This window comes from Octodon degus, unplaced genomic scaffold (genome assembly GCF_000260255.1).
Source record: "Octodon degus isolate 3935 unplaced genomic scaffold, OctDeg1.0 scaffold00004, whole genome shotgun sequence".
Classification (NCBI taxonomy): Eukaryota; Metazoa; Chordata; class Mammalia; order Rodentia; family Octodontidae; genus Octodon; species Octodon degus.
In genome coordinates, this window is record NW_004524580.1 from 8,952,608 (window position 1) to 8,971,860 (window position 19,253).

Sequence of the window (19,253 nt, forward strand, 5' to 3'; positions counted from 1 at the left end):
TGGGAGATAAACTTAGAAGACAAGGAAAGGCCAGTATATAAAGTCTCCTGTAATGGAAAAATTTATGGGAAGATACTGTTTATTGCTAGTATGATGACTATATCTTTTTTCATATTTTACTAATAAATTAATATTGGTATATAAACATGCTATTAATTTTAAATATTGATTTAGCGTTCAGCATACCTGTTAGTTCTAAGAGTTTCTTCTGCTGTTGAACTTCTGTGTGTTGGGGGTCAGGGCTGAACTCAGCGTCTTTGTACTAGGATGCATCCAACTCTTTGATAATTGACATGTTCAGACATATGTTTTAAAATGTTACTCCAGTTCATGCTTTTTTTCTAATTTTTACTGGAAATTGGGCATGTACTTCAATGAAACAAAATCAATAAGAAGTATCATTTTTACACAGTCATAGTCTACCATCTGTGTAATCTTCTGATACTTTAAAAAATTCCAGGTTGCTCTTGATTTGGGTATCACAAAGCAAGAAAATCCATGCTTGAGTGGTCCGGAAATATCTCTACAAATATAAGTCATAGCATCTGAAATAGCATCATTACTTTAAATTAGCTACAAAGGTCTTAGGAATATCTCATACAATATAAGTACCTGGCACTGGCTACAGTGCCAGCGGGGGGAGGGCAGGCAGTACATCTGAAGCTCGTGTAGGAGGATCTGGGAAACAGTGTTATGACATCTCTAGTGTGGGACATTTAAAGGGTACTTGGAGGTCCTGAAAGCTGGGCACCAAACTTAGCCACCTACATTTTCCAACACTGCTTGAGCACCACAGCATACAGAGCTGCAACACTCCAATGCAGAAAGAAGCCGGTCACCCCAACTGCCTTGTCACTGCCAGATGTGATGGGATGCTCCTCTAGATTACAAAGGGGCAGAGACTCTGGCACAGAGAAGGTGATTTATGCCATTTTGAATGAACTATACAGAACCCATGATACAGTAGAGTCAAAATAGTGAAAAATGGTCATGTTCTAAGTTTATTCTGAAGCTAGTGTACATAGAATTTCTTTATGCTTTGATGTATGGTGAGAGATAAAAAAACGAATGCAATGTTGATTCTATACTCTAGTGTGAGCAATTGAAAAGTTTGATTTCTATCACTGGAGATAGAAGACAGAGCAAGGTTTTGGGGATATATAAATGAGCTTTGACATTTATAAGCGAGCTTTAAGTATGCAATGTCTTTTAAACAGACAATTGGAGATATTCAACAGGTAAATCAGGAAACATTGTTTAGTTTAAGGATTTGAATTACAAGTAGACATTTGTTAGTCACTGGCATATGAATGGTATTTAAAGCTTTAAGCCTGGTTGAAATGACTGGAGAGACTTAAAGAGAAAAGAGGACAGAACCCTGGGGCTTTCCGGTGCTGAGACAGGCACAACCAGTGGTAAGGTAAGAGAAAACAGTGTGGCTTCCCAGAGGGCCAGTGAACAAGGCGCATCATGGAGGAAAGAGTGATTAAGTAACCGATCGCAAGGGCTGGGATATCCTATTGTACTTGTGAGTACACACTTAGCAGTGACAGTGACAGGAGCAGCCTCTGCGGAGTGGTGTGGTGAAGACAGTGTTGGAAGCAGCTCACCAAAAAATGGAAAGAAAGCAACTGGAGACAACCCTTGAAAACAGTTTTCTTGCCAAGAGGTGCAAAAAATAGAGCAATAGCAGATGGTTGACACAGAGTTAAGTCATTTTTTTTCCTCTTTCTGATTGGAAAGTATTTTGTATATGAAAGGAGCAGAGAAAGAAAACACTGATGACAAAAGAAAGAAGAGTTAGTAATGCTGGAGAAATATCTTTAGCCCTATGATAGCTGAAGAGATTCAAATGGTATTTAAAGAGTTGTTTGTCTTTTGTTTAGTTTTGGAAAAATTTTGAACCCTCATACTTAGGAAAATAAGCTTTCACCTTCTAAGATACATGGACAGGTTATTTAAAGTAAGTACTCATATGTGAAAATCCATTACATCTAGTACTTTATATGCTGTCGGTTTTCACCCACAGGTCATTTTTAATCTTTGCACAGTTGTTCCCTGTCTATCTCAGCTCCTTCTTCTCACAAAACTCTATGACTTTGATGAGTAATTATGCTCTACAACCATCTTGGGATCAAATTAAATGACTGACAGAAAAGCACCTTTTTTTTTTTAAAGCCAGAAGGATTTTTTTTTTTTTTTTGCAACGAATGCCTTCAGAGCAGGTTTGGCTGGCTTGAGTTGTGGGGATCGAACCACAGCCACCTGAGCCTGACAGCTTTGGGGAAGCAGCCACTTAAAGAACTGAGCTAGGGCCAGCGCCCCCCCCCCACTTTTCAAAATTTAAAAGATATTAATTGTGGTTACTTATTCTGACTTTATTGGCTTGTAGCCTCTTAATGAACTTTCCAGAGAGGTTTGAAAAAGAGATTCACTGGTCTTCAAAGTGTCACCATCAGGAAGGAAGGATTCCCCTGTAGTATATTTGACTCAGTTTAGGCTACTGACCTGGAGGTAAGTGGCAACCCTGAAGCCTTGCACCCTGCATTCTCCACTTGAAGCTTGAGCATATTAAAAATTATTACCTAATAATGAACTGTGGAACAATCTAACTGTGCCTCTGCTGCATCTTTTCCTAGCTTATCAAGGCCTCTAAGTCCAGTCAAGCTTATGTATGTGGAGCTACACTTGAATGTTTTCTTTCCAAGAAGACAGATTCATAAGCTCACCCTCCTTTTCGATTTCATTGCTTTAATACTCAATTGCAGAATTACTTAGAAACATACACTTAGCTATCATGTCTTATTAGGGAAAATTAGACTATCTGGGATCTTTGACAGAAGGTTTTCTGTGAACTCTACCCTGACTTTTTGAATATTTTCCATCAAAACTGTCTCTTTTAGAGGAAACAATAATGCCTCAGTGTAAGATTAAATTTTTGGAAGCCTCATTGCGGACAGAGGCTGACATGCACTGAGAAATGCATATAAAAAGCTTACATGAGATATGAAAAATGAACTTCATAGAAGTGTAGAGTAGAAAACTCATTCCCAGATGCCAAAGATCCAAGGAGAATAAAGGGGGTGGGGAGCTATCATTCGAGTAACATCATGTTACAGTTGGATAGAATAAGAGCTGGTGTTTTATTGTACAGTAGGGTGCTTACAGTTAACAACTGAGTATATCTCTATATAGCTAGAAGAGAGGATTTTAAATATTTGTATCATTAAGAAATGATAAAAGCTGAAGGTGATATGTTAATTATGCTGTTTTGATCATCACAGTGTTCACTTGTACCTGCGTATCATGTTTTATCGCATAAATCTGTGCAATTATCATGAGACAATCAAAAAAAATTAAGTAGGGAGAATTCAGTGTGATTCTCTCAGAGTAGTTAAGTTCAAAACGGAAGCAGCAATGCATAGGCATGAGAAGTGAGAAGACCTTGGCCAACTGGGCAGGTCCTCAGGGGATGGGCCAGAGACAGCCCTCAGCCTCATGGGGTGTTTGGTCACTGAAAGATCAGCAACCGCCTCCACTATTGGCTCTGTGAAAACCTGAACCATCAAAATCCACTGAAAATAGTTTGAGTTTTGTGTACACATGGATGCAAATGTATACAGATACATATTCCCTGTCTTTTTATGTTTCTTTTTTCTTTCTTTCTTTTCTTTTTTTTTTTTTTATCCATCTGCCTCAGCCTCTCAGTGCTGAGAATATATCCAAGCACCACCACATCTATCTTAAGTTATATTGCTTAGAGTGAAGTTTAGACAGGTGAGTTCATGTATATATGAATCCTAGGGTGAAAGAACAAAGAAATTCACATACCTTAAGTCTAAAAATATCTAATAATTAAAAATAAAGCTAGGAAACTGTCAAATATAATGTACTGCTGTATTTTCATTTATGAAAATATAGTTTTATGTTGACTCTTAGACCACATTCTTACTAATAATTGTTATCAATCATTCTCAGTTCTCTGGCAATTCCACCATAGATGTCAGTTGTCTACTATGACCCCTGCACTACTGCCAGCCCCTGTCCCACCTCACCTTCAGCTGCTCCTTGGGAAATCTGCTTTGCCTCTATCTGAGGGCACTCCAGCCATTGCCCACAGCCATAGCACTCAGGAATGTCCTAGGCACTCATTAGAACTACAAGTGGGCCCAGTAAGGGGCAAGCCACTCACAGTTGTCGTGGGGGAGAGGCACATCCAGACTCTGGAACTGGCTCTGATCTCTCTGGTCAGAAGGCCCACAAAATCATGAGCAGGTGCCCCTCTTGCCCTTCTTGAAGAATCAGACCCAGAGTGAAAACAAACAAGAATAGCCAGTCACCTTTTTGTGACTTGTTCAGAGTTAAAAAAACAAAACAAACAAACAAACAAACAAACAAAAAAACTAGGAGAATTGTGGGAAGAATGTGAAAAAATATTTTTAAGACACAGTTTGAACAAAATAAAATAATTCTAGTGAATATTAACTAACTGTAGAATAAATAACTCTAAGACACAAATTAGTTATGAAACAATAAAAACCAACAATAACTTATTTTTGGAAAGAAGGGATGTGATGGCACTCTATTATCTGAACATGAGACAGTTTGGTCCAGATAAATAATTCATTTCAACTCAAAGTCACCATCTGTTTCTAAAACAGAAAACTGATGTGTAAAAAAAAAATGACAAACGTATATGTGTATTGCAAATAACTTTATAAAAATAACACAATTTACATGCTTCCTTGTTTAAAACACTCCAGGTTTTTCCACTGTATGCAAAATGAATTTGAGCTCATTACCAGACCCTACAAGAATGCAAATGATCTGGTACCTGCATAGTGTTTCATTCCTCTCCTGTCCCTTTGTCATCCAACTCCAGCTACCCCGTCACTCTTTCCTAAAATGTGATCAAAACATGCCCCCCCCCCCAGCACATCGTGATTCTTTGGCTTCAAAAACTGTTTAGGCTTTTGAATGTGGTTGATTTCTCTCTTTAAAATCCAATATTCGACAGTGTTTCTTTTAAGCTCTCATACTACTTTTGGCATGGAATTCACATTTTGTAGCATCATTTTGAGGGTGTTTATTTCTCACATAGTCTTCCCAAATTTATTACAGAGGCTGCATTTCATGAATTTCTAGCACCATCTAACCTTGTTAAGACCCACATCACCTAGTAAATATTTATGGCTGGCAAAGAAATCTGGAGGCACAACAGATACTATTTATGTACATTATAATCTCTAAAAGTAATATGCTTATTTAAAACATTTGTGAATTAGCACCTCTCTAGAGAGCAACAGGAAAAAAGTAATTGAGTCAAGTTCAGGATAAGGTACAATTCAGTGTCCTGTCATTATCATGTGAATGTCTATGTTTTTCTAGAATAATTGAGTAAATTTAAGACCACGCAGGAACATTTAACCTTATTTCAGTTAAGCTTGGTTCCTTTTTTTTGTTCCTTCATTTTGTTTTTTTGTTTCCAAGTGTTGATAACAATGGTGGTCCTTTTTCATGAGTATAAGGCCCATCTAAGAGTGGTTTTATTTTGAGACTATTTTTGTCAACTTTTGTTAACAGAGTTCTCAAGTCACTGACATAAAAAACTGCCATATTGGCTAATAGTCTACCCTGAATCTGTAATTTAAGTGAATTTTCTGCCCCAACACAAGTTGATCCTAGCTATCATAATTACAAGTAACTTCTCATAGTTCCATTAGTATCTAATAATAGTTTTGCAATTATTTCTAACCAATCTCATTACAATTTCCATCCTGATACTACTGTTATTTTATACTTGGAAGCTTCATTACGTGGACAATTCACTCAATATTTTTTCCTTCTGTTTAAATATGCTTCTAAAAAATTCTCAATCAAATTTGTCAGGCTTGGACTGGGGATATAGTTCGGTGGCATAAGCACCTGCCTAGCAAGTGCAAAGTCCTGAGTTCGATCTCTAGTACTGGAAAAAAAAAAAAAAGGCAGAATTTAAAGTATAATCTTGTGAGAATTTATTCAGTGGTATTGTTATACCTCAAAGGATTATATCATGGGATAATTTTGAAAAGACATTTAACAATATTATGTGTTTACTTTAAAAGTATTTAAGCATGATGAAAATGATGGGAAAATAATGAGATATTAACTATTTTATATTTTATTAAGATTGGTCAAGGAATTAATGAAATATACTATAACATCAGAAAATTACTGAATAAACCTGAGAAATTAATCACTATAAATTGAAATGTTTCTTTATATTAAAAATAAATATATACAACATATTTTACTATCCTTTAGGTTCGAATGGAAGCTGTTGCTAGCTTTTCAGTGTCCCCCAAGACTCATGTGTTGCGTGTTTTATCCCAGTGCAGCGGAATTCACAGGTAGGGCTCTGGGGTTTGGGGGATCACGGGGCTCTGACTTCACCAGTGGGTCACTTCATCTATGGGTTCATAACTCGATGGCCTATTGTAATGGGTGGAGAATTTCTGTGGCGGGAGCTGTTTGGAGGAAGTTAGGCCTTTGGGGTGTGGCCTTTGGTGGCATATTTTGTCCAGCTCTGCTTCACCCCCTCTCGCTTTGTTCCTGGATAGCACGAGCTCCCTGCCCCGGCCTTCTGCCTCCCCATAGCTCCGAAGCATGCCAGCCCAGCGCAACAAACCGGAACATCTGAGACCGTGATCCAACATAAAACTTTTGTCCTCTGAGTTGATTTTGCCATATATTTTCTCACAAAGACAAAAAGTCAACTCAAAGAGAGGGCATGGGCAAGACAGTTGAAACAAAAATGGTGGATGATTATTCTAAAGCACTTGTAAAACCTTCTGTAATACTGGAAAACTGATCAAAATAAAGACCAATAATCAGAGCTTTTTAAATTCTTTAGTTACAACCTCACAAGAATGAGTTAGCAGCAGCCTAGAATTTATTTTCTACTGGCTGAAACAACTTCATAAAATACTAGAACACAAACAAAGGTAATGACAAACACTGGAGGTCATGAATGACTCCAAATCTTCCGTGTATATACCAGTACGCATTATGTCTAGTAGGGAAAAATACCACATATACCACAATGCGCATCTGGTAAATAAAACCTGAAAGTTAATCTGAAAGAACCCATTTTCCTTTCAATTTTGCTTGTATATATATTAGGGGTTACAACCTAAAGAATAATATGGCCATGCTTAATGATAAGTGATAAAGAAATGTTGCAAGTAGTTAAGCACTGGGTAGCGCTGTCATGCTAACAGAATAGTGTAATGACACAAAACTAGATTGCATAGCATGCTATACATATAGGCAGTGCATATACTACCCTACATGCCATCTGCTGTGAATTGAAGCGCTGTGAGATGTTGGCAGAGAGTGTTTGAAAAAAATATATATGTACATAAACACGAAGTATAAAAAGTAAAGCCATATTAATATGCTAAGCTGTAAAAGGCTCAAGTCAACAATGTCCTTCATAGGACATGACCAGTCCTATGGAAAACCCACTACTGTTATGGCCTACTGGACCATATTGGAATATTTTGCTGAATTCACACACCTACAGTATTTAAATGACAATGGAGTACCCTTCTCTGACAAAACTAAACAAAAAAGGGGGATACAAATGAACGACCAATTGGTATCTGTATTTTGAAAATAGGAAAGATATACAGCTGTGTTATGGTTTGTATCTAGGTGTCCCCCCAAAGCCTCCTGCAGTCATGGGGTGGCTTCTGGAGTTGGTGATTGATTACTGTGGGTGTGACTGCTGCACCTGCCCTGGGGCAGGTAAGTTGCATTACAATGTAGGGAGGGAAGAGAAGCTAGCTGCTTGAGCTGCTGCTACTTCTTTCAGTGCTTTTGCTCCTTGCTGCCACCATGAAAGGTTGCTCTCTGCCTTGTGCCGCTCTGCCTTGGAGACAGCTGAATATGAACTGAAACCTCCAGTAGCTGTGAGCTAAATAAATCTTTCCTTCCTTCATTTTGGTTGTTAAGAGAAGAATAACTGAGACAAGCTACATTCTCTTAATTCAATGAATAGAGAGATTTGTTCTAATTGTGTCTGTGGACAGGATATCATGTCTGCATCTTGTACAGTGAATAACTACTAAGACAACAATATGCAATGTATTCATTATTGAAACTGTGCTAGTAATCGGTTTTGAAACTGTCTCATTGTTATTTGTTTCTCAATAAAATTACTTTTAAAAAAAGAAAAATATATATACATGTACAAATTCTCTCTTCCCCTTCATTCCCTGGAAACTGTGAAGAATGCTTGAGCCACCAAATAGGTTATTTAAGGACAGATAAAATCCTAATTCTTTAGACCTAAAAAACCCATAGTTCTTCAGTTCTTGACTGAAGTAACACAAATATAGCTTGAAAAGTGGACACATTTTTGTGGGTGTCTACAACAAGGTTACACCATAAAGTCCATTTTCACAGCAAAACAGTGTGAATCGAGTCCTCTGGGGAAGAGGGATACTGTAGTAGTCTACTACTGATGATATAATTTATTATTATTGTATAGTATTATATGTTATTATAATATAATAAACTGGCATGCACAGAAAATTTCATGTTGGTCTCCTGAATCATTTTAGGATTGTCAATGCATGGTACTAAATAACTTGGCATTATGATAACTGAAATAACAGTTTATTCAGCTGAAGGAGAGAAAAATAATTTCTAATATTTCTATCTCAGACATAGATTATTATATCTATCTATAAACCATGTTTTATTTTTAACATAGTTTAGAATTTTTTATAGTATGCACAAAAGATAAAATGTTGAATTCTTTTTAATCCTAGATACACGTTATTAAATCCGTTTGTAAAATTGCGTTTTCAACACAGATTAGTATTTTTATAAAATACATAGAGGATAAAAGCCCAAATTCTTCAGAGATGATTTATTCATTTCTCAGCCACCAAAACTAAAGACTATCTCTGGAAATCAGTCTGGTTTTCCTGGTTTTCATTGCATTTACATCTGAAGGAAGGAAAACTAGAAACTTTCCCTTTATTTTAACCACATCTGTAGGGATGTGCTCAGTTTATCTTCTGGTAAGAAGTCTGATGCTATTTAGTTTGTCATCCAGACACTTGCTTCTTAATCTCTAGGCTTTAGAGCTTCTTGACATTTACAATCACACCAATTTAGCTACCTGATTCATGTGGTATTAATGACTAAAAAGCTTAACTCTCCTAAGTTAGAACTTATTACAGCCGAACATTTAGGAGATTCCCCTGAGTTTCAAGCGCAGGATATGCAAATACGCAAGTCATTTTCATCTAATTCTGGAGCTACCAATAATTTATAGTCTTCCTCCTTATGCTGGAAATAAGCGGTTTAAAAGAGATGAAGTATTTTGCTACTGAACTGATAGATTGCTGATTTCCTTTTTCCCCTTGCTTGTGAGTAAGCCTCAAATGAAAGGATTATTCCATTCTAGAAAGTGGTAAAAGATCCATGATACACACGTTGTATGCACACAACACAGAATTCAATTGCACACTGTGTTATTAGCAGAAGTGGCGCTGGGGTTTCCTATACAAAGACAGCACTTAGACAGAGGAAAGATTATCAGAAGCTTTGCAGTGATTAAAAAATAGATTGTTCACCATTTGTATTTAATATCACTTAATATACTTAATAATTCAAGTGTTATTACTGCTCTTAAAATAATCCTAAGTACATATGTGCATCCATATACTTTGTGAATTTCATCTATCTAATATATATACATATAAAATACAAGTAATCGAATTATTTTTACAATGATAAAGTTAAAAGTAATGACATATTTAAATATGTATTTGCACAAATATATAGAGCACATATTACATACATATTTTTAACAATACCAAACTAACAGTAATAAATGAGAAAGCGAAGCTTCATGTATCCTTCAGCAAAATATCAACGAATATTTAAGAATTAAGGAACATCGATTACATGGGTTTTATATTTCATATTGCTGTCAAACGATATAGAAAGTGAACGCTTCAGTGTGCATCATGTGTGTCCTACCTTCTCGTGGACCTTCTGGCCAGGTTCCATCCCTTCAAGATGTTCAGACTCTGTGGATCCCTCACTTGATACCATCTTTCTTTGTATATGAACATTTTGCTCTCGCAAGGCGACAATCTGCAAAATAAAAGCATTATACTTTTAAAACTAAAATGAATAAAAAGTTGAATGTGTTTGATTGCTTGTGAATGCTCACAAGTGATCAGAAAGCATTAGATTTCACTCATTTCAAAAAGTATTTGATAAACTTAAGTCAATATTTTGAATTGTAATATTAAGAATTCATATATTTCTCCTAAGAAAAGAAAGCAATGGGAAATTTACCTAAGCAATATTTTCTACTTGGAAAATGTATATTTGAAAATGTAACCAAAGCAAAGATCTGATCTGTCATTAATTATCTGTCAAAAATTATTTTTAATTTGTAAAATAATATAAAATTACTGTCTGTATTTTTAAAGTATACAAGAGAAGCAAATGGAAACCTCAAGGTTGAAGACTGATTATTATCACAATTATTTATCTTGTGGTAATAACACCTCTGGAGTTTGAAAACAAGTAGCTACATAAGCTAAACCATTAAATGATTTTATTAACTATCATGAGCATGTACCATTAAATTTATCTCATGGCTGTTATTTCAGTGTCAATTAATGTAGCATTTTTCATTCAAATATATTCAATTTCCTGAAGAAATTTTAAATTTCAGGTCAATCTTATACATGAATGTTTTGATTAAAAAACAGTTCTCATGCACTTGTAGTATACATGATTTTAGTATTATACAGAGTAGAAAACAGTATTATGCCTTTCTCAAAATGGTGTTGTAAAATATATTTACTTTGATATAGTGTTGAAAATATTTTATATTTTATTAATGCTATACCTTATTCCATGGCAAGTTTTACTGTATGATCAGTGCAGATATCAGTTATTATTAAATCAGAAAAGAAATTTGGTTTATTTATTATGCAATAACCATTGAGTCATGCAAAACTTATACAAAATTTAAGATTATTATGCTTGTGTATGAAAAAGGACCAATAATCATTAAATAATTGTTAGAAATACTGAGGGTAGATACTTGTTGTGTTGTCCTCAGAGTATCAGTGCCTCATCTACCAGGCTATGTCTATGAGATCAGATGATCTTGTATTTGACCTCTGGTGTTTGGCATACAGCACATCATTTCACAAGGGTGGCTCAACTCATGACAAAGACACCTATGCTTCTCTTACAGAACCGCAACTGCCAAATGACTGGTTTCTGCACTTTCAATCTTACATATTGACAAATTATTATGCAAGAAGTATCCAAGTTCAGGCTGGCAACATAGCTCAGCAGACTGAGCACCTGCTTAAGCGAGTGCAGGGACCAGGATTTTATTCCCACATCATTTGCCATGCAGTCCCACCCCCAGGCATGCTGAGCCCGCCTTAGAGACCCAGAATGATGGCTTATTCCTGTAATCGCAGCTCTGGGGAGGCTGAGACAGGAGAATCACTAGGAGTCTGAGTTATGTAGTGAGACCCTGTTTAAAATACATTAAAAAATACATTAAAAAAAAGAAGTAGCCAGGTTCAACTTTCTAATACAGTATATCATGTTACAGCTTGCTTTCTAAAAAAAATAAAGTACATTTTCCCAACTTATCTAGAGTAAATTTAAACTCCACACAAGGTACAAGGCATCCTACATGACCCTTTGATTCAGCCATAAAGACTGCTAGTTCATTCCTGAAATATATCCATATCATCTTACACTGAAATGAGAAATTTAATTGGCTGTTTGCCTTTTCTTCATAGTTACTGCAGTTGGCAGCTGACTATGTGCTAGCTTTCAACAATCAACTGAAATCTTCTCCTCAGAGACATGTACATTGTCATCAAATATTTTTTGCAATATAACCTTGTTAACTTTGATATTTGCATGGTATAGTAGTATCAAATATTACATTCATTATTTCTTCTCTTTGCTTGTTTATTTAGGTAGCAGAAGTACTCATAATATCTCATGGGAAAATAATTTTTAAAAGAGCACTTTATTGACATTAACATTTTCATACGAAACCACATCAAATTATTATGTGCAGCTTATACACTATTCATGTGCTGAACTAAATAATGAATAAATATGAAAAACAAAGAATATAAGCCAATTAATTCAGAAGTAACAAAATATAAAAAGTTGATGTGTATGAACAACTCCAGAGAGAGTCCTTTCTATTAGTTAACAGAGAAATGGTTTATATTTAGGGAATGATATCAGGAATGGAATTGCTCACAGAGAAATCACTTTTACGTGACATTCTCAACATGTTGAATTTTATATAATGTAATGCTACTATTCAAAGATAATGAAATTTTATTACTAATTTTTTAAAAAACTTAAAAGTACTGCTGCTCATATTCCACTAAGACAACACCCTTCATTGATAGGCTAAGATAAAATTTCTAGGACATTAAAATTTTTCTATGCATTTTCTTCTGTTATTTAATTTACTTAGAAGGGAAGCAATATAATTTTGAAAAAGTTTCCAATGCCAAATTTTACACATTGACTCTCATCTGCGTGGCAAGTCAGATGAATTTGAAATATGTTTTAAAATAAAACAGACTATCTGAAAAGGTTTACTGAATGAAACACTGAAAGTATGAATTAATGCCCTTTAAAGAAAACATTAAAACACTAAACTTATTCACAAAACACCCCACACAAATATGATTGTTCTATTATTTTGAAAATTATAAAGTTCATGTTTTTTATAAAGCATGTACATAGTAATTCCAAAAAGATAATTTTTAATCACTAGTATGCAAACTTTTTAAATGAATTATGCAAAGATAACTTCATTTTTGAAATAGGAGGATAATACACAATGTGAGTGTTATTCCGTATGTATGTTATCTCAAAGACACTAAAAACCTATTCTTAAAGGCATTTTGGAGGTTTTCAAAGCTTTCCCACCTACCAAATTCCTACAGTTCCATCACTTTGTGGAAAGAGTCCATAAACATTGTCCACACAGGGCTAACTTCTTCAGCTGAATTTCAAAGAGAGGCCTGGCTTCCCTTAGCCAAACTTCAAAAGGTGCCCCCAAGTAAATTTGGACTCATGTAGAAGACTTGCAGAAAGGGGTACACCATGGAGACTTCTCACTAAAGAAATGCTGAGTAGAAACTAGGTCATGGATACCCACGATTCCCAAGCACTTGAGAACCAACAGGGCTTAGCTCCTTCCCTTAGAGCTGTAACATATGAAAGCTGTGGCTTAAGCTGTGTTATGGCTTTTGTTGAGATGTCCCCCAAAGCCTCAAGCAGTCACAGTGGGGGCCTTTTCAGAGGTGGCTGGATCTAGAGTGTATGATTTATTCATAGTGAAATGTTAGGATCAAGGGCATTAGGATTAAGGGTGTGAGTGCTACCTGCCCTAAGTAGTCTGAGTAAGACACAAGGGACAGGAAGAGTAGGAGTTATTCCCTTGCTTGCTTTGTTATCTTTTGTCCACCATGAACTGCTTCTCTGTGATAGTTGTCTTCCATCCACCCTGCTTTGGAGCCGGCCAGCTATAGACTGAAACCTGCACAAACTGTGACCTAAATAAACCTTTCCTTTAACTTTGAATGTTGGGTATTTTTGTCCCAGCAATGAAGAAAGTAACTAAGACAGGCTGAGTCCATCAGACAGGCAAGAGGGTAGTACTTTGATGACTCAACATCTACCAGTAGGTTTCTAGAAGACAGGGTATAGAATCAGAGATTATTGTCTAGCCTGAAAATTTAATCTCATTTGCCCTTTTGGTTTTTGGATTTAGTTAAAATCTGCTACTCCTTTGTTCGGTTCCACTTGTCCCTTTGGAATGCAAATGTCTATCCTATGCCTGTAGCACTATTGTATTTTGGAAACGCATAACTAGATTTCAGAGACTCACAGATGGAGAGAGAATTTGCCTCACACATTTGAGTATCATTCACATATGATTTAGGTGATATTTGTATGATACTTCCAAGTTAGACTCTAAAGTTAATGCAAGAATGAATTAAGATTTTAGGAACAAATGTGCTTTGTATAAAATGTAGAAAGTAGGGGCTGGGGAGATGGCCCAGTGGAATAAGTGCTTCCCTGGCAAGCTCAAGGGCCTGAGTTCAATCCCTGGTTCCAGAAAAGAAAAAAAAGAGAGAAAGAAAGAAAGAAATGTAGAAGGCCATGGTGGAATGCTATGGATTAAATGGATGTGTCCCTCCAAAATTCTGATGTTGGAACCTCAGAATCAGTGTGATAATCTCCAGAGATATGGCCTATAGGAGGTGATCTATTCATAAGAACTCAGTCCTCACAGACAGGATACATATTTTTAAAAGACAGTTTAAGAGAATTAGTGCAGATAATTTTCCTTTCTATCCCTTTTGACCCTGTGAGGACCAGATATTTACAGGTGTCATCTCTGAGGCATTCTGAGCTCTAATGAACTGACACTCAACCTGGAAGAATCTTGCCTTTGGGCTTCCCAGCATTCAGAATTTAGAAAAATGAAACCTGTTGCTTATAAATCTCTCAGTTTCAGATATTTTTTATAGTAAGACAAGACCCAAGTGGAAATGAAATAGAAGTTAACCCTATATGTAAACTGTCTACTCTGTTACATTTACTTATTTGCATATAAACTACATGTAGAAGAAGCTGTGCCTTCCCAAGTAGTAAGATCCTCCCACCCTGAAATCCTTTGTTCTTCATTATGGTTGGACTCCTCTACAGACAGATTCACAAACAAGCAAATTTTCACATATATTTTTAGGGCTTTCTGTGATTAGACAATGAGCTAAAAATCTTTCTTACCAAGAGAAACTTTCCATTTAAAATCATAAGGCATGTCTTATCAGGTGTTTATTTACATTTGTTTTTAGGTGCCTAAAATTCATTCACAGCTTTTAATAATAACATCTTACATAGTAGTTGAGGAATTGTCCTTTACTATCAATAATGCCAGAGAGATTATCAATCAAGAGTTGGGAGCTCTTAGAAAACAGGTGGGCACATGATCCTAGCCACGGAAATTGCAATGTTCATTTAGATGCTACTGGTGGAGCTATGCAAGATATGTTGGTAGAATATGACTGAGATAATATTTATCATCAGTTTCTGCTCATGGCATATGAGAGTAATGCACTTCTGATCAATTAATTCTGCTCCTTATTCTAGCCATTCCAAACACTGTACTTCTGACACTTTTGGAATATAAAGGCAAAATTTCTCTTTTGTGCTCATACTAGTTTAGATTGTCTTTTTGACAGACGCAATAGAATGCATGCTTACAAATGCAGTAGCTACACAGAAGACAATACGGGACATAAAATATCTAAGTGGAAAATTTGGAGAATGCTTGAGTTTAACTAATAAATGTAAAAATCTTTATTTTACATTTATTTATTTATTTATTTATATTTTATTTTATTTTATTTTATTTTTTTGTGGAACCGGGGATTGAACTCAGGCCCTTGTGCTTGCCAGGGAAACACTTATTCCACTGAGCCATCTCCCCAGCACCCTACATTTATTTAATTTTTGATTCAACATTTTTATTAGGTATATGTCTGCAATATATAATGATTGCATTTAGCACAGGGAATTTATGTCTATACTGTCTATGTATCGATGCATCTATCTCTCTATCTTTCTTTCTTTTTTCTTTTTTTTTTTTTCGGTACTGAGGATTGAACTCAGGGCCTTGTACTTTCCAGGAAGGTGCTTATTCTACTTAGCTATCTCCTCAGCCCCCTTGTATGTTTCTAAATGTCTCTATCTATACCACGTTTCCCTGTTTTCCCCCTTCCCTCCATCTCTTCATTCCCTTCTCTTTTGCAAAAGTTCTAGCTCCCTCTGTCCTCTTATCTATCTTTTGCTTTGCTCTTCAATGTACTTATACTTTGGATTTCTTATATAAGAGAAACCATCATATTTAAACTGTAGTTCTGGTTTATTTCACTGAAAAAGGCCTCCAGCTAAACAGAAGGGTTCTAAACTTTTTCTTTCTTGCTTGCTTGCTTGCTTGCTTGCTTTCTTATAAAAATGTATGTAATACAGGGTCTACAGGGTCTCACTGCACAGATCTGACTCATAGTGATCCTACTGTTTTCAGCCCCACAAGCACTGGGATTACAGGCCTGTACCACCAGACCCAGGCTGAGTCACCGGGAATCAAGTCCCAGTCACTGAGCCTTCCTAAGCAGGTGTTTTACTCTGCTGAGCTATCTGGCCACCCCTGATCTTTATGTTTCTAGTTCTTGTGTTTCTGGTGTAATAGGTTGCTTGAGGAAAAAACATCCAGAAGATGGAGGAATTATGAATCTTACAAAGTTAAAGTGTTTTAACAAAAATGTCTGTGATACTTTCTGCCTCTTTGCTTCTCCCTCATCCTTATTTGCATCTCTTAGTTTTTAAATCATGTTCTGACAACTCCACCCATTATTTTTATTTCTAGACAATCTAAATCCTGTTCTATTCCCAAGCCAATCTTCCTTATTTCATTCATTTTGGTACTTCTGTAGGGTCATTTTGAGCTCTAAGTAAGAGATATGTTGTATCTGTGAGAGGAACTGTTTATGCCAAAGATGGAAAAACAGAACTTATTATTGAAAACAGATATTTAAAACCATGAATGGCTCTTTGAGTCCTTTGAATAAAACAAAATATCCCCTAGAAAAGAATTGCAGCATCAGTGAATACGGAAACTCAAAGAGACAAAATTTGGGGGAAAAACAATATTTAATATTTTTATATTCTCAAATTAAGGATTTCTCAAAGTGTTAAGATATAATAGTTCATTTACTCAATGGATGTTTATTGATTGGTATTCTAAGTCACAGAAGCAGATGCGGCTTTCCTACAGAAATTATTCTAGTAAATGAGGTAAAAATGAAAGAAGTAAGATTATGATGATCAAATAATAATAATCTGTTGATCTCTTACAATATGCACGAAACTGGGTTAAGCACATTATATAAAATTGCTTATTTATACTGTTTTCACCCATTTATACTGTTATCTTTTCATCTCTCATCATGATAGAAATTTTTTGAAAGCTGATCCTAAGGCAAGTGGGTCATTTGGGAGGGGTGAAAGAAAAGGTGGAAGTCCTAAATACACTTGAAAGGCCAAAGATGAATTCGGTTGCTCATTACATGCTCTTGTACAATTTACTTAAACCCAAATTCATGATTTTCTTTAAAAATATGGGAATCATAATAACCTATCTTATCGTATTTGTACTGTAATCAATCAAATGTATACATTAAAAACTCATTATGTAATGACACCTAAAATAGGGAATTATTGACTCTTCAATTTTATCTTCCTACTCATATTTTGTGTTCTAAATGACTGATGGGCTAAAGCACACATTTACCCTCATGGCTGTGAATTGTTATACTCACAAGTATTATTTTTCCCTTTTTGTGACTATTTAGTCAGAGAACTTTGGGATGGATTCTGGGGCCATGCCCTCTGAGGAATTCTGTGATGTTATTCCTTAGCCAATAACTCAATTCAAAAAAATAACCACTCAATTGCAGCTGAATGCTGACCTTTTGCTAACCCATTGTGCTACTGGGTACCCTGAGACCAAGAATAATACCTGACTCATTGTTCATCTCATGATCTCAAGACACTAGCTGACAAATATGAGGTAATCTAGAAATCTTTATAGAATGTTAAATGCAGGAGACTATGTGAGTGGAAATGTCCTGTGGGGAGCCAGAAACATGGATGAAAAATCATACAGGATCATACATGGACAAGAAATTGAGTGGTACACCTAGAAAACAGTATGAATTGAAAGGTTTTCCAAGTGCTCGTATTACACATTTTGAAGTTGAAAAAGAACCATGGAAGAGCTCACTCACTGGGGAGCCAAAAAAATTTAAGCAAAGAATAAATATTGATGTATTCTTTTTGAATATTCATAGTATAATACGAGGAAGCAAATAAAGTAGAAGACATGGACAGCTAGAGAAGAGTAGCGATAAGACCATGGGAGGTAGCTTAATGAAAGGTATCTAGATATTATGTCAATGGGCAACTTTATTATGCTCAAAATAGTATTAAAATTGTCTACAAATGTATTGCAGGTCAGATAATGTACGTCACATACACAGTAGCACCATGTGTTTACGTGGTTTGGATTTAGAATGGATTCACACAAAATGGCAAATTGAAATTCCAATGGTATTGAAGAACTGAATTCTTCCAATTAAATAGTTGTAAAGTGGAACGATGAAAATTAATTAACTTAATTTTCACTTGCTTTCTCCCTTTTTATTATTCCATGTAACATACAGAGTGTTTTCCTGAAGTTAGATAAGGGAAGAAAGAGGACAAATAGCAATTAAGAGGTCAGAAATTAAAATCCTCATTAAAACTACTAAGAATAGTGATAGCTGTCATATGTTAAGCACATTTATAACTTTCACAATATAAAGAAACTTACATGGATTATCCTTTTTCATCTTTCCAGTTATTTTTTGCTTAGTGTTATATTTTATTTTACTAATGAAAAACTAGTTAGACAGTAAATAAATGATAATCCTGAGTTCACACAGAGAAACAGATAAAGATAGCCTTCTAATCCAGATCTAATTCCTGCAAAACTGATGCATTTTTAGCACACTATTATATCTTCTAATAATTAAAGGAATGACTCACTGCATAAACGGTACAAATATTTATCTAGGTCACAATTATTCTTCATGATCTGGTAGCAGGGAAATTTATCTGCCCTGTTTTGCTAAACACCTTGGAAGATGTCCTCATAAACAGATGTCTTTAGCTATTAGCTACTTCTAATAAAAGAAATCATGCCTTTTGTACTGTCATTTTTATTTGTTATTGTCATGTGACATAGGCATTTAAATTTATTTTGAAAAATTCCCAACTACTTTGAAAAATAAAATCCCAGTGATCATTCTATAGCAATCCTTGTTCTGCTTTAAAAATTCATATTTGCTTTTAGCCACTTCACAAGTCCTGAACAGTATCCACATCTAATTAACAAAGATTCTTTTCATCTATTTTTATCCCAAATTCAATTAACATTTCCAAGCCTGAGACTTACAGAAATCTCACCACATCAACACATAATTTGCCTCCACAAAGATATTTATTCTAATTGGAGCTGAATTCCACACATGGTTTACACTGAGATTGCAACACACAAAAACAAA

The 19,253-nt window shown here is 35.4% G+C and overlaps 1 protein-coding gene across 1 annotated transcript in view; it reads right to left on the reverse strand.

Moving 5' to 3' along the window:
• The window catches only part of Ppfia2 (PTPRF interacting protein alpha 2), a 536,445-nt gene that overhangs the window by 144,256 nt on the left and 372,936 nt on the right, over nt 1-19,253 (reverse strand). Inside the window, exon 6 of the mRNA XM_023717819.1 lies at nt 10,039-10,155. Within this exon, the coding sequence (XP_023573587.1) occupies nt 10,039-10,155 (117 nt within the window). The remainder of the gene's footprint in view (nt 1-10,038; nt 10,156-19,253) is intronic.